General features: G+C 53.3%; 2 protein-coding genes across 16 annotated transcripts in view; one reads left to right on the plus strand and one right to left on the minus strand.

Moving 5' to 3' along the window:
• The window catches only part of Tnrc18 (trinucleotide repeat containing 18), a 95,885-nt gene extending 77,223 nt beyond the window's left edge, over positions 1–18,662 (plus strand). For 11 of the 12 annotated variants that reach the window (XM_087578246.1, XM_087578248.1, XM_087578249.1 and 8 more), the window contains 11 exons: positions 1,758–1,907; positions 2,479–2,620; positions 4,339–4,456; positions 5,123–5,198; positions 5,300–5,408; positions 9,843–9,959; positions 10,578–10,745; positions 11,067–12,424; positions 15,479–15,715; positions 16,302–16,376; positions 17,121–18,660. In XM_087578246.1, coding sequence (XP_087434372.1) covers positions 1,758–1,907; positions 2,479–2,620; positions 4,339–4,456; positions 5,123–5,198; positions 5,300–5,408; positions 9,843–9,959; positions 10,578–10,745; positions 11,067–12,424; positions 15,479–15,715; positions 16,302–16,376; positions 17,121–17,327 — 2,757 coding nt within the window. In that variant the 3' untranslated portion in view covers positions 17,328–18,660. 12 annotated transcript variants of the gene reach the window in all.
• Positions 18,663–20,496: 1,834 nt separating this feature from the next.
• Positions 20,497–24,265, minus strand: part of Slc29a4 (solute carrier family 29 member 4) — a 31,518-nt gene continuing 27,749 nt past the window's right edge. For all 4 annotated transcript variants that reach the window (XM_087577923.1, XM_087577925.1, XM_087577924.1 and 1 more), the window contains 4 exon segments: positions 24,013–24,154; positions 23,717–23,904; positions 22,703–22,943; positions 20,497–21,609 (listed from right to left, as the gene is read on the minus strand). In XM_087577923.1, coding sequence (XP_087434049.1) covers positions 21,467–21,609; positions 22,703–22,943; positions 23,717–23,904; positions 24,013–24,154 — 714 coding nt within the window. In that variant the 3' untranslated portion in view covers positions 20,497–21,466.

Below are 24,265 nucleotides of genomic sequence, written 5' to 3' on the forward strand. Positions count from 1 at the left end.
TGCCCTTCCGGGAGTATGGCTGCTAGAACTCGTTGGTAAGGTCTTATTGTTGTTCTTCTTGGGTTTTGATAGCATTTGAATGAGTAACACAACAAAGCTGGTCCCTCTGTGCTGTAGGGTAGCCCTCAGCAAAACAGAGCCTTGTGCCTGCCAGTGATGCACAGAGGAGACACTCTTTGTAAGACCTCAGTGAATCTGTGTTAAACAAAACAAAATATAGAGTGCTTGTCTATAGCCCTCAGGCTAAGAATCCCCCAGTGAGGGGCTGGGGGCGTGGCTCAGTGGTAGAGCCCCTGCCTAGAATCCCCCAGTGAGGGGCTGGGGCATGGCTCAGTGGTAGAGCCCCTGCCTAGAATCTCCCAGTGAGGGGCTGGGGGCGTGGCTCAGTGGTAGAGCCCCTGCCTAGAATCCCCCAGTGAGGGGCTGGGGGCGTGGCTCAGTGGTAGAGCCCCTGCCTAGAATCCCCCAGTGAGGGGCTGGGGGCGTGGCTCAGTGGTAGAGCCCTGCCTAGAATCCCCCAGTGACGGGCTGGGGTGTGGCTTAGCAGTAAAGCCCCTGCCTAACATGCCCAAAGCTCTTGAGTTTATGAATAAACATTGCTAATATCACAAACCCAAGGCCACCCGTAAATGTTTCTGCATAGTCACCTGGTTATATGTATTTCCGGAAAGCTCTGTAAAGATATGCTGGCTGCCACTAGGAGAGTTGTTGCAGAAACTCACATTTCAGCACTTTTTTAATTTGTTGGTACAATAAATTATATGATAATGACAGAAGTCAGTCGTGACGGCTGGCAAGATGGCTCAGTGTGAAAAGGCGTAGCTCCCAAGCCGTATGACTGATGTCCTGAGTTCAGTCCCTGGAACCTACATTGTGAAAGGAGAGAACTGATGATTCCGGCCAGGTATTCTCTAGTCTTCACATGCAAAAGCATGCCCCCCTATAATAAATAAATACAAAAACCTAATAAAATAATAATTTGTGATAAAACCTAGAACACTTGTATATAGAGAGAGGAGTCTCAGCCCTGTCTCAGGCATGGCATGGTGAGGGTCCCAGGGGTGTGGGAGGGGCCTTGCTGTCAGGGACCTTGCAAGGCAGGGACGCAATCCGTGGGAGGTGGAGAATGAAGCTCAGGGCAGCCCCATTTTAGCAGATCCTGGGTTGAAACTCTTGAGTCTGACCTCACGGGTTATTTCTCTTCCACGTTTAATCACAGTACAACTTTGGAAAGTGATGGCCACGTGACCGTTATCACAGCAAAGCTTCAGGCCCAGATACATCTAAGCCCCCTTGCAAAGGAGCAAAGCGCCTGTGACCTTTAAGTCACAGTTCTGTGTCTGATAAACAGTCAGGGCTGGGGCCTAGGGAGGAAGGACTCGGAACGGCAAATGGATGGTTGAATTGATGGAGGGTGGGAAGTACCTGGAACTCTCTCCTAAGGACGGGCTCCATTCACTGAGACACAGCTCAGGATAAGGGGCTGAAAATGCCCAGGATATTAGGGGATCCAGGAAGGCCGGCTCTACCGCATAGCAAAGGATCACAGGTTGTTAAACAGCAAGCACCCCAGCCTTCCGGTGAAAGGGCGTCAGTCATTTTCTTCCCTTGAAGAAAAGGCCTTCGGTTTAACGAGTCTGGATTTTCTAATCCCTTCAATGAGCTGTGTTTCCTACACCCCACCTACCTCCTTGCCCGGAGTGGCCTATGTCCTCCATGCCCTATGACAACGCCCTACCTTTTGCTTTCTCCTCTAGAAGAAGAGAGGGAAAGAGGCTGGGTCAGCAGCCACACTGCCATCTCCCCGTGTGTCCACCCTGCCTGACTCCAGGGCACCCCACCCAGGGGCCCTGGCGACTGCCAAACGTAGCAAGGCCAAGGCCAGAGGGAAAGAAGCAAAGAAGGAGGTGAGTGTGCCAGAGGGACTTAAATCCAGGCTGCACTGGGGCCCAGTTGCAGGTGTGATGCAATGAGTGCCCCTCGTCCACTGTCATCATTGTCCCACCCCAGCACGCACTGGATGTGGCTGTGACAAGCTCCATTCTCAGTCGAGACTCCAACCTTATTGGCAACCCAGGGGCCACTGGAACCTAAAGACCTGCTCCTCAGCAGGCCTTCCCCTGTGGGTTCTAAGGCTTCTGTGTATTGACAGAGGGCCATGCTGTACCTGGGTAAGCCGTCAGCGACTCGCCTAGCCCTGTTTCCCCTCAGCTTCATTCTCTGTGGCTAGAAGCCGGTTTCTCCAAGATGGAGGCCAAGGTGTCTGCTATGCTAACACAGGGAGAGTACTGAGCACTGAGTACCAGATACCGTGCTAGGTAGACAAGGCCTGGGCTGCAGTGCGCAAGGCCGGTGCCTCTGAACATTGATCATGGCCCCGGATTTCTCAGGAATGTTCCCAGCATGACAGGATGGCCTGTGCCTCGTGCAAAGCCATCAGTTTGTGTGTGTGTGTGTGTGTGTGTGTGTTCTCCCCAGAACCGTGGAAAAGGGGGTGCCGTGAGTAAGCTGATGGAGTGTATGGCGGCGGAGGAAGACTTCGAACCCAACCAGGACTCGAGCTTCTCTGAGGATGAGCACCTGCCTCGTGGTGGGGCCACAGAGAGACCTTTGACTCCAGGTGAATGTCCTGAGAGGTGTCAGGGGTTCCCAGAAGTATTTAGATATCAGCCGAGGGTGAGGTCCTGAGGTGGGGACAGCTCAGCTCCAGCCTAGCCAGTCTGTAGTGAAGGGGGATGAAGAGGGGTGGGTCAGGCCAGCGAGATGCAGATTTTGGGGCCAGTCTTCAAAGCAAGGGGGTCAGTGCATCGTAACGTAAGCCCGGCGGTCTGTGCCGAGGCAGGGAGACACCCAGGAAGCTGCTGGCAGGAAGCCCTAGCTACAGCTGGGACAACATGGGGCAGGGACAACTTAGCACATGCGGGGTTAGTTGGGAGAACAGATGGGTGGGGTGACGGGTCACGTGAGCAGAAAGAGGTAAGGACTGATGTTAGGGAATGACGTCCTGTGGAGGTTGGAGGAGGGATGGTCGGTATGAACTGTGAGGAGCGGGTTGGAAGAAGAGCTAGGCAAGCCCTGCTTGGGGAGGGGGGAGAGGTGGTCCTAGTCATTCTTGTAGTGGTGCCGCCCACGGCATCCTCACGTGTGTGTCTGGAGAGCAGTGCTGACCCCAGCAGGCGTGCTCTCGTGGGGCGGGGTATGAGGGTCCAAGCCACAGCACTCTGCCCCAAGTGTCAGTACAAGGATAAGAGTGGTCCCTAGGGCCTCTGGGCTTGACTGAGACCCAGGAGGTCTCTGAGTGTGCAGAGCAAACGTTCTGTTCTCTGCTGGTCAAAGCATCTGTAAAGTGTACAGTACTCCCTCTGCCTGTGAATATGGCTGAGTGCATGGTAGAGTGGAGAAGGGGCCTTTTCTTCCACTACCAGACTCCAGAGCTGCTTGATTCATGAACCTGTTATTTACTTATTGTCAGTCTGTCTATCTATCTATTTTGATCTTCACACAGGCTGAGCCACATCTCCAGACATTCGAAACAAGTATTTTTGGGCCCTTTATTCTTGGATTCTAGGCAGATGTTCTCTACTGTAGAGACACCCCCAGCCCCTCACTGGGGGATTCTAGGCAGGGGCTCTACCACTGAGCCACGCCCTCATCCTTCTTTCTAACTTTTCAATATTGAATTTCAATATTGAATTTCACTAAGTTGCCTTGAGCTCCCTATGTAGATCAGGCTGGCCATGAGCCTCGGTCTTGCTGTCTTGTGTCATAGGGATGACAGGCCGCCATCACCAGCCCCAGCTGAGGTCTTTTTCATGTTTGTGACTGACAGGGACCAAACCTAAACTCTTATGAAGAAGAAAAAAGAGAGATGGGTATGGGTATTCTCTGTGGGGCTGGGGAAAGAATACCCATCTAGGGACATGGCAAAGTGGTTGGGCAGTGTTGAAGCAGGTACCTTCAACATCCATTAGGCGTCTTCACGGCCCAGGATCTTGAGAATATTCATCTATGGGATGGAAAAGTTTGTTACTCCTGGCCTTTCACTCACCTGAGACCTTCCTACTTGTCTATAAAGACTGGGAAGAGGGGGCTGCCCATCCCCCATCCCGTGTGCAGTTGGGACCCAGTTGGAGACAATATGGAGACAGACAGACAGACAGACAGACAGACAGACACACACACACACACACACACACACACACACACTCCTCTATCCGGACACCCCACAGCCTTCATTTTCCTAGAGGGTCCTTGCGGAGTCACCAGGAAGGCCTGGGGTGGTCTCCCCTAGACATCCTCTGACTCTGCGGGGGCTTCCCTGCCTACCTCTCTCTGCAGCCCCCCGCTCCTGCATCATTGACAAGGAGGAGCTGAAGGATGGCCTGCGGGTTCTCATTCCTATGGACGACAAGCTGCTGTACGCGGGCCACGTGCAGACCGTGCACTCACCTGACATGTGAGTGCTTGCCCTGGGGCTTGCTGGCTTAGCTCCCACACCCACGCCTGCTTCTGTTCCTGCCCCCCACCCCCACCCCCCTGGGCAGGTTGCTCCTCACCCTCTCTGAGGTGGTGAGCAGCAATGTCAGGGGTTCTGGGGAGCCTCTGGGGCCAGTAGTTGCGAGTTGCCCCTGGGCAGGAAGTGGTGAGATGTATGGCCCTCCTTTGGAATGAGGGGCGGGTCCTATCTGGGCACGCACTCTTAACCCCTGAATTATATAAATGAGGAAGTTGGACACAGGAAGAGTGAGAACACAGTCCATATTAACATATAACATATACTTACATGTTATATATTACATATTTACTATGTACTGTATATATATATATATATATATATATAACCTGGGTCTGTTGATTCTAGGTCTATGAAGTAGAACATGTCATGGCTGCACAATTGTGTGGCTGATCATGTATGACATAACACGTTATACTATCTAGATTACTGTATACACGTATGTAAAACACCCAGTGCAAATCCATGTTGATATAGCTAAGTCTGAACCAAAAGCTAAGTCCCGTGTACCAGGCCACAGAGCTGGCAGTGCTGCGCTGGGGAGGTTCCCTTTCTGGACCGGGACTCTCAGGCCACTGCCCTATTGTATACTTGTCACTGTCTCTGCAGATACCGTGTGGTGGTGGAAGGTGAGCGTGGGAACCGTCCCCACATCTACTGCCTGGAGCAACTACTTCAGGAGGCGGTGAGTGGGGGAGGGGAGGGGCTCCAAGGCAATGGCTGGAGCTCTGCTCTTGATCGCCTCCTTCCCAGTCACCTTCTGACCCTCCATCTGTCCTCTGCTAGATTATAGACGTGAGGCCGGCCTCTACACGCTTCTTGCCCCAGGGGACCAGGATCGCCGCCTACTGGAGCCAACAATATCGCTGCCTTTATCCAGGCACGGTGGTCCGAGGTGAGACACCTCTCCTCCCGAGCTCGCTCAGCTCCTAGTAAGTCTTCATCAGTTCATCCTGTCAACGAAGCCAGCTCCCAGCTGGCTTAGACCAGCCGACACTGTTGCTGGTTTGCATAAATAAATTCCAGGGAGGACTTCATAGTATGGCTCGACCTGAACTATTCCGATGAAGTCAGCAGGACTCCGGGGCTTGGTCTCTGGCTGGCTGGCTACATACCAGCTTCCTGAGAAGGCTTCACGCCTATCACCAGAAAATGGCTTATTCTCCTGCTTTCTCTCTCCCGTCAGGGGGTGACTGACTTGGCTCATGAGGTTTCCTTGAGGCTACTACAGTTGAGTCCACTGGGCTGGGCCCATTAAAGTCCTGCTAAGGAATGAGGCTGGCTTCCCCTCTCCATGGATACTGTATCATGGTGGACCTGTTTTGGCTTGCAGTCTCAGCAGGCGTATTGCCGTTCAGGTCCTTGTGTCTGCTGATTCTGGGTCTATGAAGTGGATCGTTGTGTGGCCGCATGGCTGTACAGTCGTGGGCTGATTGTGATATTTTGATAATCTGAAGTACAATATAAAGATCATGTTCACCTTATGATAAGCAGGAAGCAGGGAGTGTGGGGAGGCCACACACCAGATACAGCCTTCCAAAAGGATGCTCCCCAGTGACAAGCTACTGCCATTAGGTGTATCTGCACGTCTGAAGGTGTCCACCCCCATGGTAGCCCCAACAGCTGGGCCTGGAGTAGTCCACACATGGGAAGGCTGGGATGCTGTTAACCACACTGAAAAGACAAGCAGACAGAAGCTAGGAATGCTTGCTGCCAAGTCATGGCAGTCAGAGAGTACAGGTGCCAGCCTCCCTGTGCAACAAGCTTCTTCTGCATCTTCTATGCTCACCTGAAACTCTGCTGTGCAGGGTGTGGAAACAGAGGAGGTTTGGCGAGGTCTCGCTGCCTTTTAGCCTAACAGAAAATGTGAGCCTCTGGTTTCAGGGAGTGAGCCTGACTAGGTTGAAAGGGAGAGTGGAGGATACCTGATGCCCTCTGCCCAGCCTCTGCACACACGCGCATGCTCAAGCATTCACAGACATGCGCTGTCTTACCGTTGTGAACAGACACCGTGACCAAGGCAAGTCTTATCAGGACAACATTTAATTGGGGCTGGCTTACAGGTTCAGAGGTTCAGTCCATTGTCACCGAGGCAGGAACATGGCAGCATCCAGGCAGGCATGGGGCAGGAGGAGCCGAGAGTTCTACATCTTCATCTGAAGGCTGCTAGTGGAAGACTGACTTCCAGGCAGCTAGGATGAGGGTCTTAAAGCCCACACTCACAGTGACCACACCCACTTCAACAGGGCCACACCCTCTAATAGGGCCGCTCTCTAGGCCCAGCTCTACATCACTACAATATGTCTACAAATAAACAAATGCATATTTTAAAGCCAAAAGAAAAAATAGTTATGGGGCTGTAGAGATGGCCACCAAAGTGGGTTCTCAGCATCCACTTGGCAAGTCCCAAATGTCCAAAACACCAATTTGGAGGAGCCAATGCCATCTTCTGGCCTCCACGGGCTTCTGCATACACATGGAACAAGAACTCATGCAGGGGCACACACATATACATAAACGAGTATAGATTAGTAGGGATGTCGGAACAGACAGATGAAGCAGACACTTTAGCAGTTCAAGCCTCAGTCATTCCAAAAATCACCCTGCCTGGGGATGTGGGTGTTGGTTGGACTAAAAGGCCCAACAGGACACTCCTCTTGGCAATCTCACATTTTACACACCAGGAGACTATACCACTAAGCGACAGGTGTGCAGTATGGTCTAAGCCACGATTGAGCTAAGAAGATACTTCTTTTCCCATCTGTAAATCAATGATCAATCCCCAGAAATCATGTTGCTACAGTAAAAGTTTGTGTAGGAGTCTGGCATTCTGAGACTTTGTCTTTCAGTCCCATGAAGGGCTGGGTGCTCCCCTAAGCTGCCTTAGGGGGCCTCTTGGAGTTTTAGAGGGGGGGTGTCTTTCTGTGAAGCATTCTGTCTCCCTCATGGTTCATCTCGTCATCTTAACAGATCTTTCAGTAGCTTGTTTGCTTAGAGATGTGGGATCCTGTGGCCCAGGCTAGATTCAAACCTTCTACAAAGACTTTGAACTTCTGACCCCTCCTACCTCCAGCTCCCAAGTGCTGGGTGCATATGCCATCTCACCAAACTGATACAGTACCTGGAATGGAACCAGGGATTTGTGCATTCATGGCAGGCACAATGCCAGCTGAGCCATGCCCCAGCCTCTCATGGTTTTCTGAGAAAGACTCCACAGATGATAAGTTTATCAAGTTCTTTGTGTTACCATCTGTTTAGTCTACCTTTATGTAGAGATAGTTGAGCTGGGTATAAGATCCACATTGGAAATTTTGTTTTTTGTTTTTTTTGTTTCTTGAGACAGAATCTCTGTGTTGCTCTCACTATCCTGGAACTAGGCTCTGTAGACCAGGCTGACTTCAAATTCACAGAGATCTACTTACCTCTGCCTCCCAAGTCCTGAGATTAAAGATGTGTGCCTCTGTGCCGAGCTACATTTGCTTTCTGTATTGAACTTCCGGTATTACTTGATAAGTTCACTACATTGGAATTCCTAAATCTGGGGGCTGAGGAGATGGCTCACTGGGTAATGCAATTTCTGTGCAAGTGTGAAGACTGGAATTCAGGTACCCAGCACCCATGTAAATGCCAGGAGAACGTGTCTCCATATCATCCCAACATGTGGGAGACAGACCTGGGATCCCTGAGCAAGACGCTTAGCTCGATTAGCTGAATCAGTGAGATCTGGGTTCCATCGAGAGATCTTGCCTCAATATGTGGAGTGGAGAGAGATCAAGGATGCACACACGTATGAACTCACACCTACCCGTGTGCACACGCATCACACGCAGTAAAATTCGTTAATTTTTGTGGGAGGCTCCTTTTGTTTTTCTCTCTTTTGAGTCATTCTCATTTTCTTTCAGTCTCTACAGTTCTGTATGTGTATGAGCATGAAGTACAGGTGTGTGTATGTTTTGGGGACTGTGTTATGCCTCCCCCTCTCTGATCCCGGGGTTGCCCCTCACAACTTCAGGCTTTTCAGCAAACACATTTCCCTGCCAAGCCTGGCCCCCCCCACCCCCGGAGCTGAGGACCGAACCCAGGGCTTTGCACTTGTTAGGCAAGCGCTCTACCACTGAGCTAAATCCCCAACCCCTCCTGTCAAGCCTTCTTGCCAGGCCTGTCTTCGACCTTTTGACCCTCCGGCCTCAGGTTCTGAGTGCTGGGATTATAAACTTATACCAATACTGTCAGCTTGACTTCTTCCACTTCCTTGAGGGTTAATTTTCAAGGAAATCTTTGCTCTGTCAGCGCATCTGATTTCGAAGGGTCTCGCACAGGGTGTTTTGTTCCTTTGTTTGGATTCCGTTGACTTCTTTCGCCTTCTGTGTCCCCTCCTGGTCTCGGTTGCTTTCCCTCTTCCTCTAATTAGAGATTGCCCAGGCATCTTTGTTGATCCTTGGTGAAGACAGAGATTGAAGCACCATTCTGGAGCTCTGTGTGCTGTGGGTGGGCAGAAGCTTCTGCTTAGGGATTCCCCAGTGCTGGCACAGATAGGCCAAGGCCACAAGGCCCATGTCTGAAGATTCAGCCTTAGCGTATGCGTGTTGGGAAGGGCTGGCGTGTCCCATGTTTAGTGTTTGAATGTATCCAGTACCTTTCAGTTTAGAGAGAGCCGCTCAAATCTCTCCACTCAACCTGTTTGTACAGAGTCCTTCAGTAGGTTCGATGTCTCCCGTATCGTTGGCCTTGACCTTACTCTTATTGACCTTGTCTCCTTCCAGAACAGTAAAGCCACAGTCATCCAGACTTGGTCAGGCACTCAGGAGGCCAAGGCAGGAAGATCACAAGGTCAAGGGGTCCCTGGGCTATAGAGTTAGTTCAGGGCCAGCCTGGACAACTTAAATGAGGCTCTGTCTCAACAAATAAAAGTAAGATCAGTGCTGAGGATGTGGCTGGTTGGTAGAATGTTCGTCTGATGTGCTTGAGGTTCAGCTCAGAACCACCATCAACTGTGACTCTGCTCCTAAGGAATGTTCTAGAATGTAGACCTGTGTCTCATTTCCTGTCTTTGGCATTCAGAGCTGTTGTACTTGGTAAGGCTTCTCAAAGTGGCTTTGGGTCTTGGTGTATGAGAAAACCCAGAGATGTATATGGTCATTCATCTGTAGCCCTTGGAGCGTAAGAAACAGAGCTGGAAACGAGGAAGCTGGTTCTCCGTCCTTGACCGGTGTGGCTCTTAACTCCCACACTTTCACACCTGCGTATACACCCCAGGGTCCTCGAAGGCTATGCCTTCGTGGCCTGGGCTTTAGTCCCAGGAGCCTCTCTGACCTGCCCTTCCCCTCAGGGCTGCTGGACCTGGAAGACGACGGGGACCTGATCACCGTGGAGTTTGATGACGGAGACACAGGCAGGATCCCCCTCTCACACATCCGCCTCTTGCCTCCTGACTATAAAATTCAATGTGAGTGAGGAACCTAGGCCATGGGGAACAGGAGGGCGGGTCCCTGAAAATCCCCCTGGGAACCACACACCTAGGCCCTTGCCTGGTTACCCAGCAGTACATGCTGACTGCTCAGCGTTGTCTGGGTTCTCTCCACCTACCTCTGGGCTCAGTTTGTCATTTGGTTCTCTCTTCTTTGTTTCTTCTCTTCTTTGTACAAGCTAGATAAGAGCTTTACCACTGAGTCACGCCCCCAGCCCCTCACTGGGGGATTCTAGGCAGGGGCTCTACCACTGAGTCACACCCCAGCCCCTCACTGGGGGATTCTAGGCTGGGCTCTACCACTGAGCCACGCCCCCAGCCCCTCACTGGAGGATTCTAGGCAGGGGCTCCACCACTGAGTCACGCCCCCAGCCCCTCACTGGGGGATTCTAGGCAGGGGCTCTACCACTGAGCCACGCCCCCAGCCCCTCACTGGGGGATTCTAGGCAGGGGCTCTACCACTGAGGCACACCCCAGCACTGGAGGATTCTAGTCTTATTTCTGAGCTCCCTAACATGGGTTAGCTGCAGGTTATTCCAACTGTAAACAGAAAGCCTGGATCAGTAACACCTGAGACACTGTCCCTTTGTCCTGAAGGTGCTGAGCCATCCCCAGCACTCCTAGTACCCAGTGCAAAACGCCGTAGCAGGAAGACTAGCAAAGATACAGGGGAAGGCAAAGAAGGGGCTGCCACAGGGCCTCAGGAGGCTACAGGGGGCAAGGCTCGAGGACGAGGACGGAAGCCTAGCACCAAAGCCAAGGCTGGTAAGTTTTCCCTGGCCAGGAGGTGCGGGATGAAACCGCTGTGAGAATTGGATGCTGAGGCTTGGGGCTCCCTGTAAATGACTTATCTCCATCTTAGGAGAATTCTGTGCCACCGGGCAGTTTCCTATGGTTTACTTCATGATCAAAGGAGTTGGAGAACATTTCGAGGACCTCCCTAGGGGCTACACAGGGAGGGACTTTGCCCCTAGGTTTCTACTGAGGGTTCCACAAGACCCTTTCTGACTAGCGCATCTAGTAGGAAGTCCTGTTTTTCTCCCAGCATTCTCCACCCTTGACCTCCAGTTGTGATCTTTCTATCAGACAGAGCTGTTGTCCTGGAGGAAGGGGCTGCCACCAATGAGCTCCCCAGTGCTCCCTTGGCCCTGGAACCTGTCAGCACTCCAAATTCTAAGAAGAGCACCCCAGAACCAGTGGACAAGCGGGCCAGAGCCCCCAAAGCACGCTCAGTCTCTGTACAGCCCAGCCCCGGACCACCCACTTTCTCTAGCTGCCCAGCTCCTGAACCCTTTGGGGAGCTTCCAACCCCCGCTACAGCCCCACTCGTCACCATGCCTGTCACCATGCCTGCCACTCGCCCCAAACCCAAGAAGGCTCGGGCCACCGAGGGCTCAGGTGCCAAAGGTCCCCGAAGGCCAGGGGAAGATGACGAACTGCTTGTCAAACTGGATCACGAGGGGGTCATGTCGCCCAAAAGCAAGAAGGCCAAAGAGGCCCTCCTCCTGCGGGAAGATCCAGGTCCTGGGGCTTGGCCAGAGTCCACAGGGTTGCTCAGCCTGGGCAGCTACTCTCCAACCGTTGGCAGCAGTGAACCCAAAGCTACCTGGCCCAAGGGTCTAGATGGAGACCTCACTCAGGAGCCCGGGCCGGGGCTTCCTTTAGAAGATCCTGGCAACTCCAAAAGCCCAGACAAGGCCCAGGCTGAACAAGATGGGGCAGAGGAGTCCGAGACTACTTCCAGCAGTAGCAGTAGCAGCAGCAGTAGCAGCAGCAGCAGCAGCAGCAGTAGCAGCAGCAGCAGCAGCAGCAGTGGGTCAGAGACAGAAGGCGAGGAGGATGCTGAGAAGAACAGGGAGGACGGCCGGGGTGCAGGGGGCCGGACCTGCAGTGCTGCCAGCTCCAGGGCCTCTTCTCCTGCCTCCTCGTCCTCATCCTCTTCCTCGTCCTCATCCTCTTCCTCGTCCTCCTCATCTTCTTCCTCCTCCTCATCTTCCTCCTCCTCCTCCTCATCTTCCTCTTCCTCCTCTTCCTCCTCCTCCTCCTCTTCCTCTTCCACCACAGACGAGGACTCTTCCTGCAGCTCAGATGATGAGGCAGCCCCTGCACCTGCAGCTGGTCCCTCCACACAGCCAGCGCTCCCCACGAAGGTATCCAAGCCACCCAGCAAGGCACGCGCCTCAGCTCACTCCCCAGGCAAGAAGGCACCCCCTACCACCCAGCCACCGCCCCAGCCCCCACCCCAGCCCCAGCAGACTCTTCAGCCCAAGACCCAGACTGGGGCTGGGGCCAAGAGCCGGCCCAAGAAGAGAGAAGGCGTACACCTCCCTACCACCAAGGAGCTGGCCAAGCGTCAGCGTCTGCCATCTGTGGAGAACAGGCCTAAGATCGCTGCCTTCCTACCCGCCCGGCAGCTTTGGAAGTGGTTTGGCAAGCCCACCCAGGTAAAGTTCCTAGAAGGCAATCAGGGGGTTAAGGGGGTCCTGAGTTCCCAAAGAGCACCTGGGTTCTAAAATTCATTTTAGCCCAGAATCCACATCTTGTAACAGAGCAGGCCTGCCCTCATATTTCACAACCTTCATTTCGAAGCTCAAAACTGGACACCACAGGGATCCGCACAGGCCCTCCTTTGATACTTAAGCCAGAAAGAGAGGCCTTTCCAAGCCCCTCGCAGCCAGACTGCTGTCATTTATCACCCTGCCTTGGAACCCCAAGTTCCAAACCCTGAGTGAATGAACAGAGTGAACCCCTTTTCCCCAGCTTGGACCGTGTGTAGGCTCCGGGCAAGCAGCTCATGTGTGGTGGGCCAGGGGTCATAGGTTCTGCCCTGACAGTTGGCAATACACACATACGTGTGTACACATGTGCACACACCTCATGCATACTGGCACCAAGTGTACACACGGATGTACATTCAGGCACACATGTGCGTGCACGGGGGCTACTATGAACTGAAGAGTGCTCCTGTCCCAGCGCCCCACCAACCACACACTGACATGCTCTGAATTCTCCACCTACTATAGTGGCTCCATATCGAATGTCATCGAAACTTGTGGAAAGTGGTTTCCACCTAGAGGAAGTAGGTCCCTGGCAGGGTGGGTCCTGAGGATCTATCATTGCAGATCATTTCCTGTCTTCCCGGTCAGCTGCGAATTAGCTGCCACATTCTCTCATTACCCAAGCACATAGTGTCAAATGACCCTGAATGAGATCTCTGGAAAGCCTGAGCCAAAATAAATCTTCCCTCCTTTTTAAAGTTTCCCTGCTGGGAGAGGTGTGGTGCACTCCTTTCATCTCAACACAGGCACAGGCAGGTAGACCTGAGTTCGAGGCCAGCCAGGGCTACACAGAGAAACCCTGTCTCAAAATAACAAAGCACATTCTTATTTTTCTCTTTATTTTGTTCATTTAATCTATCAGGCATTTGTCTAGTAATGAGCAAAGTAGTTATAAATGGATCATTAGAGACATGAACACATAACATAGGAATACACAGGATTAAAGTCACACGTGTCCACTTAGACATACGTGTAATATATATGGGGTGAGGTACCCTTCTCAGTGGAGGGTATTGTCAGTAGCTATTCTGGAAGCTTCCATGTGGATGGATACAGCCGTCCTGGTCAGCAGTCCCCCCCATCCCTGGGGGTAGAAAGATTCAGAGCTCCACTGTCTTGCTCACTTTTCCCTCACAGTAACAAAATGCCCTCTGTATAGCTGAGGATGAACTTGAGTTTCTGATCCTCCTGCACACTGGGATTGTAGCATGAACTACCATGTCCTTTTCATGACATCTGCGAATGGAAGCCAGGGCTCCCTGCATGCCCAGCACCAGTCCCAGACACCACTCATCCATCGCCTGAGTCCCTGGTGAGGGGCCGGGTGTCAGTCAAGGAAGCCTGTGTGGGAACAAATTGCTCATAGAACGTCCAAGCAGCAAAGAAAACGAGAGGGAGCATCCCAGGCCTTGGTTTCCCTTGAGGGTGGGCGTTCCTTAATGACCTACTGACCTCACGAGCCCCGCCCTGCTGCTCCCTCTTTTCTTCCCAGTAACTCCATGCTGGGCAGCCAAGACCTGCCCCAGAGCCTCTGGGGACAGTCAGTAGCTGACTCATGTGTGGAGTTTCCCTACCACAGACCCATCTTGGGCTTGCACTTGGCCTCCGTATGCCTAGACCAGAGTCCCCGGGCTGTGTGGACAGTTCCGATGAGGTGCTCCTATCGGTCGGAACCCCTTTTCTGCCCTGTTGTGCTACTATAGCAGAGTTAGGAGTTGGGGATTAACGGCGACAGGTTTGGGGGTATCTGGTGGCCTCCCTCAGTGTTTGAAGAGACGCTGGCTCATATGTGTCATCAGCTCCTAGGTCCAGTGAAGTTGAAGAGGTTGGGGGTGTAGTAATGTCAAAATCAGGTCTGTTTCAGAAGGGGCATTTTCTTTGTCCCTCTCTCCTCCCCTCCTTTCTTGCCCACCCCCTCCATATTTTCAGTGACATATTGAGGAATTCCAGGTTCAGTGAGATCCTGTCTCAAAAAATAAGGGGGATGCACGAATGGTGGCATGTGACTTTAATGCAAGCATTCAGCGGGCTGAGGCAGGCAGATCCCTGTGAGTTTGAGGCAAGCCTGGTCTACATAGTAAGTTCTGGGACAGCCAGGGCTACATAATGAAGCCCTGTCTCCATGAAAGAAAGGAGGCCCAAGGACTGGAGGAAATGTCTCAGAAGTTACTAGAGCACTGGACCAGAGTTTGAATCCCAGCCACCTACATTGGTGGCTCACAAATGCCTGTAAACTTAGTTCCCAAAGGATCTGAAACCTTTCTCCTGCCTCTGTGGGCGTCTGCACACACACATGCACACACACTCAGAAAGACACACACACAAACAAGATGGAGAGCAGTCAAGGAAGATCCCTGTGGCTGCCACATCCATGCATCTGCGTGCACATACATTGCATGTGTGTGTGTGTGTATGTGTGTGTGTGTGTGTGTGTGTGTGCGCGTGCATGTGTATAAACACATACACTCCCTCCTGTTGCTATGAGAAATTACTTGAGAGGATCAACTTATGAAAAAGGAAGGTTTGTTTTGGCTCATCGTTTCCACTACTGTCTGCTGGTTCTGGCTCCATCGCCTGGGCCTCTGCTAATGCAGGAACGCATGGTACAGAAACTACTCCTGACTGGCAGGAATCAGAAAAGAGCCAGAGGCCTGATAGCTTCCTTTAAGACCACACCTCCAGTGACCCGCCTGTTCTCGTCAGACACCAGCTCTAAACTGTGTTCCACTTCCTCAGTAGCACCACCATTTAATGAGTGAACTCGGTGGTAGGTGGGAGTGCTTCCAAACTCAGGCTAAAGCACCCCTTCCATGCAGACCCCCAGGATTCATGGCAGGTGACTTAGGTCCAGGGATTGGGGAGCCTTGTGGGTGCCTGGCCTTTGGCTCTGCAACGCTAGGCACAGTGCTGGGCTCTAATCCTCATTCTCACGTCCCACAGCGGCGAGGCATGAAAGGCAAGGCTCGTAAGCTCTTCTACAAGGCCATCGTCCGAGGCAAGGAGATGATCCGAATCGGCGACTGTGCAGTCTTCCTGTCAGCTGGCCGCCCCAACCTGCCCTATATTGGCCGAATCCAGAGCATGTGGGAGTCATGGGGCAACAACATGGTGGTTCGTGTCAAGTGGTTTTACCATCCGGAGGAGACCAGCCCAGGCAAACAGTTCCACGAGGGCCAGGTGAGTTTCCCTGTTGGGAACTGAAAGACCCTGGTATATAAAGGTAGACCCATGGGGTTTGATTTCTGTTCATGTGATAAATTACCCTCAAGGAAAGCAACTTAGGGCGGTAAGGGTTTTCTTTTAGCTGACAGTTCTTTGTTACATGTAGTTCGGCTCTGTGGGGAGTCACAGTTGCAAAAGCCTGAGACAGCTAGTCTATACACAGTCAGGAGCAGAGAGAATAAATAATGCATGTTTAGTGCTCAGCTTGCTTCCTCTGTAGTCCAGAGTTCCCTGTGCAGGGAATAGAGCCGCCCACAGTGGACTGGGTCATCTCACCTTAATTAACAAAATCAAGATAATCCCCATCAGATGCACCCACAACCCACCCTGACTTTAGTACCTTATTGAGACTCTTCCCAGATGATTCTAGGTTGTATCAAATTGGCAATTAAAAACCATCACACCGTCTGAGGCTGGGCATGCTGGGAACAGTGACCCCACAAGTGGGAAGGTTGAGTCCGGGGAGTTTGTGTAGTGGGCCTGGGATCTCAGATGGGAAGAAAACTCCGCTCAGACTTATCCTCATCCCTCCCTCCCCCAGCACTGGGACCAGAAGTCGGGGCATAACCTCCCCGCAGCCCTGCGGGCCTCCAGCCAGAGGAAGGACTTTATGGAGGTAGGAACGCAGCTATGGGCTCTTGGTGCTGGGGTGCAAGCTCCATCTAGATGGGGTGGGTTCCAAGCTTTCTGCTCCGGCCCTCCCTGCCTCTCTTTCTTGTGTCTGTGGCTCTGAGCTACTGGAGTCCCTGTCACTGTCTGCCCCATGCTGTGCCTCCGAACGTCCCTCGCTTTCTGTCTTTGGCATTTTCAGGCACCTTCATTCATCTTTTTTTCTGTCGTTTCTCTCATTTTTATTTCTTTTCTGTGTGTCTGCGCGTACACACACACACACACACACACACACACACACGTTTGTACCTGCCGTTGCGAGTGTGGGTGCCTATGTGGCTGGAGGTTCACTGTCGACATTGGGAGGCTTCCTTGATATCAAATCAATCCAGAGCTCACTGATACGGCTGGTCTTCGGAGCCAGCTTGCTCCAGAGATCTCATGCGGGCTACCACACCCATCTGCTACTTACATGGGTTCAGGGTATCTGAACATAATGGGGATGGCACTGTGTCCGTCCATCCCTTTGGACATCCTGTCTTCTCTCGCTACCTGTTTTCTCCATCTCTTTATCTCTCTCGGTCTCTGTCTTCCCACCATTGTCTCTTTATCTCTTGTTTGTCCGTTTGTCCCCATCTGTCTCTCCGTCGCTTCACCTCTGTCTCCAGGTGTCTGGCTTTAAGGCATCCCGGGGTCTCCCTGATCCAGGAGGGTTCCCTCCAGGGCCTCACACCCACACTCTGCCCTGCAGCGTGCCCTGTACCAGTCCTCCCATGTGGATGAGAACGATGTTCAGACAGTGTCCCACAAGTGCCTGGTGGTGGGCCTGGAACAGTATGAGCAGATGCTGAAGACCAAGAAATACCAGGACAGCGAGGGTCTCTACTACCTCGCGGGCACCTATGAGCCCACCACAGGCATGATCTTCTCCACGGACGGCGTGCCTGTGCTCTGCTGAGTGCCGCCCACCCAGCGGGGCCCACAGAGACCCCCCCTCCCCACCACTGCCATGGCGCGGGACCACGTGTGTTGTGTGCATGCCAGTGTGCTCGTGGGCGTGTGCATGTGGCCAGGTGGACGCCCCAGGCAAGTGCGAGTGTGTACATGTGTGTGCCCGTATGCATGCACGTGTGTGCACACATGTGCACACATTTCCAGACCCTTTCTGGTCATCCCCTGGTGCCCTCATGCTGAGACCCCCCCTCCCCCCCACCTCAGCTATCAGGGTCCAGCTCTGCTGTCCCCTCAGGGTCACCTCAGTGAGGACTTCCCTCCAGCACTTTGTATGCTCTTCATGAGGCTGCCCTCTGAGCTCTGGGCCTGCGTAGACGCTTTGATTCTGTGGATGGGGTAAGGGAGAGTTCCAAGGACCCAAACTAATGTTTGGTATAGAGTTCAGCCACACCCAGCACGGAGCCCATCGAAGACCTCCTACCGTGGGCCGGGGGGGCCCCAACGCCAGCCAGCTTCACCAATCACACCCGGGCATCTGGGCATCTGCATGCCCGGCCTCCACCCTCTCAGGACAGCCTGGACTTGGGGAACAAGGCAGGGGAGGGCAGCCCAGGAGCATCACCATACCCCGTGGGCCCCCCAGCTCAGACCCTTACACTACAGAAATCCCCAATGGTGCTGAAATCCGCGCCCACGCCCGGCACGGCCCGCCCGGCGCCTCCACCAGGAGGATCCGAAAGGTTACCTGTACAGTTTACTGTAGCCTGCCCCTGTATCATACACCTTTAAATGGAGTCAACTTTTTAATTATATATAAAGATAAATATATATAAATATATATATAAACTTTTTAAAACTGTGAAAAATAGCTATGAAATTATAAAAAAAAAACACATTCTGACGTGCAGAATATTATTTTTTATTTCCTGTTAGATCGTGAATGTCTAGCACCGGCTTCATGCCTGCCCCCCACTCCCCCGTATTCTCACCCCTGCCCATGTGTACTGTATGTGCCCCCAAATGGATGAGAGATGGAGATAGACAGAGGGGACCCGAGCCCAGCCCCCAGCTCAGCCCGAAGCACTTAACCAGTCCCCTGTGCCTGCCAGACCCCAGTGGGGTCCCCGGAGGCTTTGAGCAGACAATCTTGAAGGAAGGAAAAGCCAGATTTCGGTTTTGTTTTTTCTTTTCTTTTTGGGGTGGGGAGTAATTACTGTTCCTGATTTTTTTTTTAAAAGTTTCTTTTGGAATTTTGTTTGTTGGCAAATTCTGTGTGATCTTTTTTCATAAAAAAAAAAAAGGAAAGAAAAAGAAAAGAAAAAATTTAATTGGAAAAATACTGTGTCTTTGGAGTGGCTTATTTTGGGGGTCCTGGGATGGCAGAATCGGTGTGGAGGATCCAGGCAGGACCGTTGTTCTGGGACACCCAGAGATGGAGAGAGGCTGAGGCCACACAGCATTGGTTTTCAGTGACAGGAGCCCCATGTGTCGGGTCCAAAGTTGAGGGTACAGCCTGGAGCTGCTGTGCTAGGCACAGAGAGGAGCTTGGGCCAGCGCTTCAGAAAGTTCTCGAAGTCAGAGTGCCGTCTTGTTTAAAATTCAGGAGCCAGGGCCTGGAGAAATGATGGCCCAGTAGTTGGCAGTGTTTGTGGGCCTTGCAGCAGATCCGGGGTTCAGTACCCAGCACCCACATGGCCGCTCACAACCATATGTAACTCCAGCTCCAAGGATCTGACAACCTCTTCTGACCAGGCTTCTCGTGATGCAGACATACACGCGGGCAAGATAAAAAGACATCTAAAACCTCTTCTGAGCTACAGGGTGGAGAAGTTTTCAGGATAATGCCCACCTGAGTCCCATACCCAGGAAATGCACAGGCAAACAGACGTGGCGCTGCCCCAGGAACCCAGTGCTGAGTAGCCAATCCAGCCAAAGAGCAGGCCCCAGGTCAGTGGAAACCTGTCACGGAGTGGGATGACACCTTAGGATGCCCCCTGGCCTCCACACAGGCAAGCAGACAGGTCAAGCCTATGTCTGGATGGGAGACAGTTCTGGGGCCTGTGGAAGCTGGATTGGAGGACTGGCCAGCCACAAGTGTAAATGTGCACCAATAGCTGTAGCACTCATTCTAGGCTTTTCTGTGTTACAGCCAGGGAAGAGGACAGGGTGGGGGATGGCAGCAAGTGGTACCGTGGGAAGAGCTAGAGGTTGCAGGGAAACGGGGAGGATGGGAAGAGTCACCCTGGCCACCTGGCTTCCAGCTGTGGCATCACTACAACCGTGATCTTGAGTCATCTGGCTGCCTAACTGGGACTCAAGGGTTGTATAGCAAGTGGGTCCCTGAGGCTACAGGATTTAGGTGCCCTCCTCCAAGTCCCCATTTTCCAATTCCATTCTTCGGGGATGCAGAACAGGGAAAGGAGGTGTCTGGACCTGGGGAGGCAGCTTAGCGAGTAACAGCATTGGTTATATGAGCAGGAGGACTGAGTTCGAGTCCACAGAACTCTCTTCAAGAAAACAGTGTGGCCATCAGGGGCTGGTACCAGGTGGATCCCAGGGGCTCGCTGGCCAGCCAGTCTAGCCTAAATGTTGAGGAGCAGATTTGGTGAGAAGGTGATATAAAATGGATGGCATCGGATGTCTTTTGGCTTCTGTGCACACATGCACACCACGCACATCAACACCCACCCCACATATATAACAACATACACACACACACACACACACACACACACACACACACACACACGTGTGCAGGGGTGGAGAATATGTCTCTAAAATTGTCACCAGAACTGGGGACTGTAACCGGAAGAATCCATTCCTGGCTTTGAGCAGCCTGCGTCCCAGCCCCAGAGGGGTAGGGCCAGGACCAACACACAACATACTCCGTTTTGAGCTCCTCTTCCCATAGGATGTCAGATGGATACATTCCCCCATCCTCATCGGGTCAGTGGTCCCAGGTGCTCAGCCCTGGACGCAAGGGCAGGCTCCCAACCAAGTATCGGTTCTAAACACACAAGCTCAGGGCAGGCAGGCTGTTTCATAGGTGGGACCACAAATGTCTCGGCATTGTCAGGGAAGACCTCTCACCAGGACCCCATTTTAATGGCACCAGACCTTATGGCTCATCTCCCACCCCTCCCCCCACAAACATCTCCTCAGGGACAGCGGTGGGCAGTCTCTGCCATCTTTAATGGCCAGTGCGGTAGTCAGAGAACACACAGGTAGACAGGACACAGCAGGGATTGGTACAAGGTGGTCACAGCTGGGGCCAGATGTGTGGAGAGGCAAGTGTCGTGGTTCAGCCAAAGCTCTCTCTGGCAGGAGGTCCTACAGCCAGTCCTGGCTCCCAGGACTCCACTCCTCACCTTGCCCGCTACTTGCCAGGGGTTCAGGTGTGATGTGTCACTGCTTGACTCTCAGTGGATGGGAGTGGGGCGACGTAGGTCACAGTGGATCTCAGCTGTCCCTGCATTATGGATAAATTGAATGGAGCCGGGGAGGAAATGGGACATCTGTTGGGTGTGGCCCTTAGCCTGTGCTCTGAGGGCTTGGGGGTCCTCCACCTAAGGTGGGTGCACCCAGGTCAGCTCTGTTGCTATGACTACAGGAGGCCTGTGTAGACGTAGGAATGAGTCTTAATCCTTTATGTATGTGGGAGCTCGGGGAGGGTTGTGAAGAAGTGTGTAAGAACAAGAAGGGGACAGAACGGGGTTGGGGACTTGCCTCCAAGATCTCTCATACTCACGAGGAGGTGCCCCCCCCCTCCAGTAAATGAAAACTACATTGAAGACCGTCATGGGACCGCACAGTGGGGTCACAGTGAAGGAAGTCAACTCAGATTGTGGTCAGCCATTCCGAGTGGCTGAATAACCCCACCATGGTGACAAACGTGGAGCCTCTGGACATAGAGGGTGAAGGGCAGGTGTCCGACCCAACCCAGACACGAGGAGGTGGTGCCCTGGGTGGTGATGCTCCAACTGCAGTGTGGGACTGGAACAAGGTAGCAAGGTGGCGTTAGTGGCTTAGGAGGCGGCCAGGACCCCGCAGGCACTGAGGCAGGGGTGGGAGGGTCCTCAGGCCTTGGGGTATCTGGCCCGAGCAGCCCTTCCTGGGCAGGTGGCAGGATCGGGTGGGCCTGGCTCAGGGGCCAACAAGGATGGAGTCGTTGGCGGTGGCTGTTTGAAAGCAGCTGCTGTGGGCGTCACGGGTGAGGCTGTAGGTGCAATAGGCCACAGCAGAGCCCAGGGTCAGCCCCGACATATAGGACACAGTCATGGTGTTCCCTGTGGACAAGAATGACCTGAGTAGGACAAAGAACAGCCGTGGGGGTTGAGGCTGCACTGTGCTAGACAATCTCTGTGGCTACGGCTTCTCACGTGTGCATTGTGGTAACAACTGTCAGGACTCGAGAACCTGTGAGACCCTGTGTTCCACCACTGAGCCACGCCCCAGCCCCTCACTGGGGGAGTCTAGGCAGGGGCTCTACCACTGGGCCACGCCCCCAGCCCCTCACTGGGGGATTCTAGGCAGGGGCTCTACCACTGAGCCACGCCCCCAGTCCCTCACTGGGGGATTCTAGGCAGGGGCTCTACCACTGAGCCACGCCCCCAGCCCCTCACTGGAGGATTCTAGGCAGGGGCTGTACCACTGAGCCACGCCCCCAGTCCTCATTGGGGGATTCTAGGCAGGGGCTCTACCACTGAGCCACGCCCCCAGCCCCTCACTGGGGGATTCTAGGCAGGGGCTCTACCACTGAGCCACACCCCAGCCCCTCACTGGGAGATTCTAGGCAGGGGCTCTACCACTGAACCACACCCCAGGACTTTTGCACACATGGCTCCCTCTGCTTGGATGCAGTTCTTTGCAGCTTCCTGTACTTGTCTCCCTCATTTCTTCCTCCAGTATTTTGCTCAAAAGCCATCTTCTCAGTAAAGTCTTGCAAGATCGTTCTGTTCACACCATGGCCCCCCAGTTCTTGCATCTGCCCTAACCTCTCAGACTAACAGCCCCTAGGACTCACCACTGTGGAACACGTCACAACTGTCTGCTAACTCTCCCGTCTCTCAGAACTGTAACCCGGCAAATGTGGGCAGCGTCATGTTACCACTGCTTATGAGAGCGCTAGGTACACAGGCTCCCCAACTAGCAGTAGAATAAGTGAATGAGTGAATGAATGCGTGAATGAGTGAATGAAGAAATTACTTACCGATGTCCTTTACACCTACAATGCCCTTGTCACTTAACCCTTGAGACCAATATATTTTCTCACTTGCTGGCTGCCCTTGGCTGGCTTCTCAGGCCTCAGTTTTCTTCACTAGAGGGGCAGTAGGCTGTCAGGAGGAACCCCTGAGTGTCCCTCAAGCCAGGGAGTCTTACCTGCCAGCTCCCGCTGCTTGGGGCTCACTTTTCCAGCTGCCAGGATCATGGGCACGCTGCCAAAGTAGCCATTGCTGATGCCCATTAGCAGTGAGAAGACACAGGGCCAGGCAGGGTGACGGAGGGCAGGCATACCAGTGGGGTACACACACAGGATGAAGAGGGGGATGAAGACCACACGAAGGCAAGAGCAGGCAAGCAGATGGGTACCCCTCCAGTCCACGGGTAGGGCTGCCAGGATCTGCAGAGAGCAAGGAGTCTGGGATTACCCACCAAGCCATGAGCCTCTCCCTCCGACAGGCCCTCCAGCTACACCCTGTCCCCATACAGCCTTGACTAGCAGTCCAGCTTACCTCACAAGGGCCTCTAAATCTCATATACTTCCCCAGCCCCCTTTTTAGGACTGGTGAGAGAAGGCGAAACCTGGAATATGCTAGACAAGCACTCTAGTGGTCAGCCTTGCCTCCAGCCCTTCAGCCCCAACATGTCCTTAAGGGATTCTAGGCAGGGGCTCTACCACTGAGCCACGCCCCCAGTCCCTCACTGGGGGATTCTAGGCAGGGGCTCTACCACTGAGCCACACCCCCAGCCCCTCACTGGGGGATTCTAGAACACTCCCGGTGAGGGGCTCATGGTGTGACTCAGTGGTAGAATGTTTGCTCAACAAGGCCAAGGTCCTGGGTCCCACCCTGCATACTTGGTAAAGCATAGTAACGGCAAACTGACCACAGAGACATAGGTCATCTGAATTTCAGGGTTTCTAGGGTGCCACTCCATCCCTGACATCCTCAGACAGATCCACCAGTGACTGTGAGGCAGGGAAACTGGGGCTGATTCTAGCCTGAAATGCAGTTGGTGCCAGAGAGATCAAGCAGGGCCTGTACTCCACAGGACAGTGTTAGAGATGGTGACACTCATGGTTACCATTCTCCCCCTCCTGGAACTCTCGGCCTGGCATTGCTCCAGAAAGACCAGGACCTTCCCCGGGTTCCCCAAAGCCACCCTGTGGCTCACCTTGCCCACAAAGTCTGACAGGTTGAACACGGCCATGACCAGGATGGGCAGCCACTCGCCCAGCACGCAGTGGCGGATCTCGGACTCCAGGCCAGGAAACAGGCAGAGCGTAATGAAGTAAGTTACCGCAATGGATAGCATGTCGGCCCAGATGACCCGCGCCACGACGTATCGGTGCAGCAGCAGGGCTGGGGGGAATCGAGGTGTGTTAGAAGCTGGTGCTCATGGGCCCCTGCTGCCTCAGCCTGGGTGACAGCCACAGATGCCACAGGGCCCCCACAGGGTATCACATTCACCTCTGAAGGTGGGCCAGCTCCGTTTGACTCGTGGCCGGGGCACATCAAAACGCATGTAGACGCCGCTGTTGCTGTGGGTCACCTCATGGGCTGGGCTGTCCTTTGGGGACCTGCTGCTGGACAGGGCTGGAGTTTGGTGCTCCTGGGTGGAGAGGAATGATGGGAGTCATGGCCCAGGTACCCAGGGCGAATGGTGGAGCCACAGTCAGATAGACATTAAGTTAGCGCCTACTGTGTGCACTTCCTTGTCAAG

The sequence above is a fragment of the Rattus norvegicus genome, chromosome 12, assembly GCF_021556685.1.
Source record: "Rattus norvegicus strain SHRSP/BbbUtx chromosome 12, alternate assembly SHRSP_T2T, whole genome shotgun sequence".
NCBI lineage: Eukaryota > Metazoa > Chordata > Mammalia > Rodentia > Muridae > Rattus > Rattus norvegicus.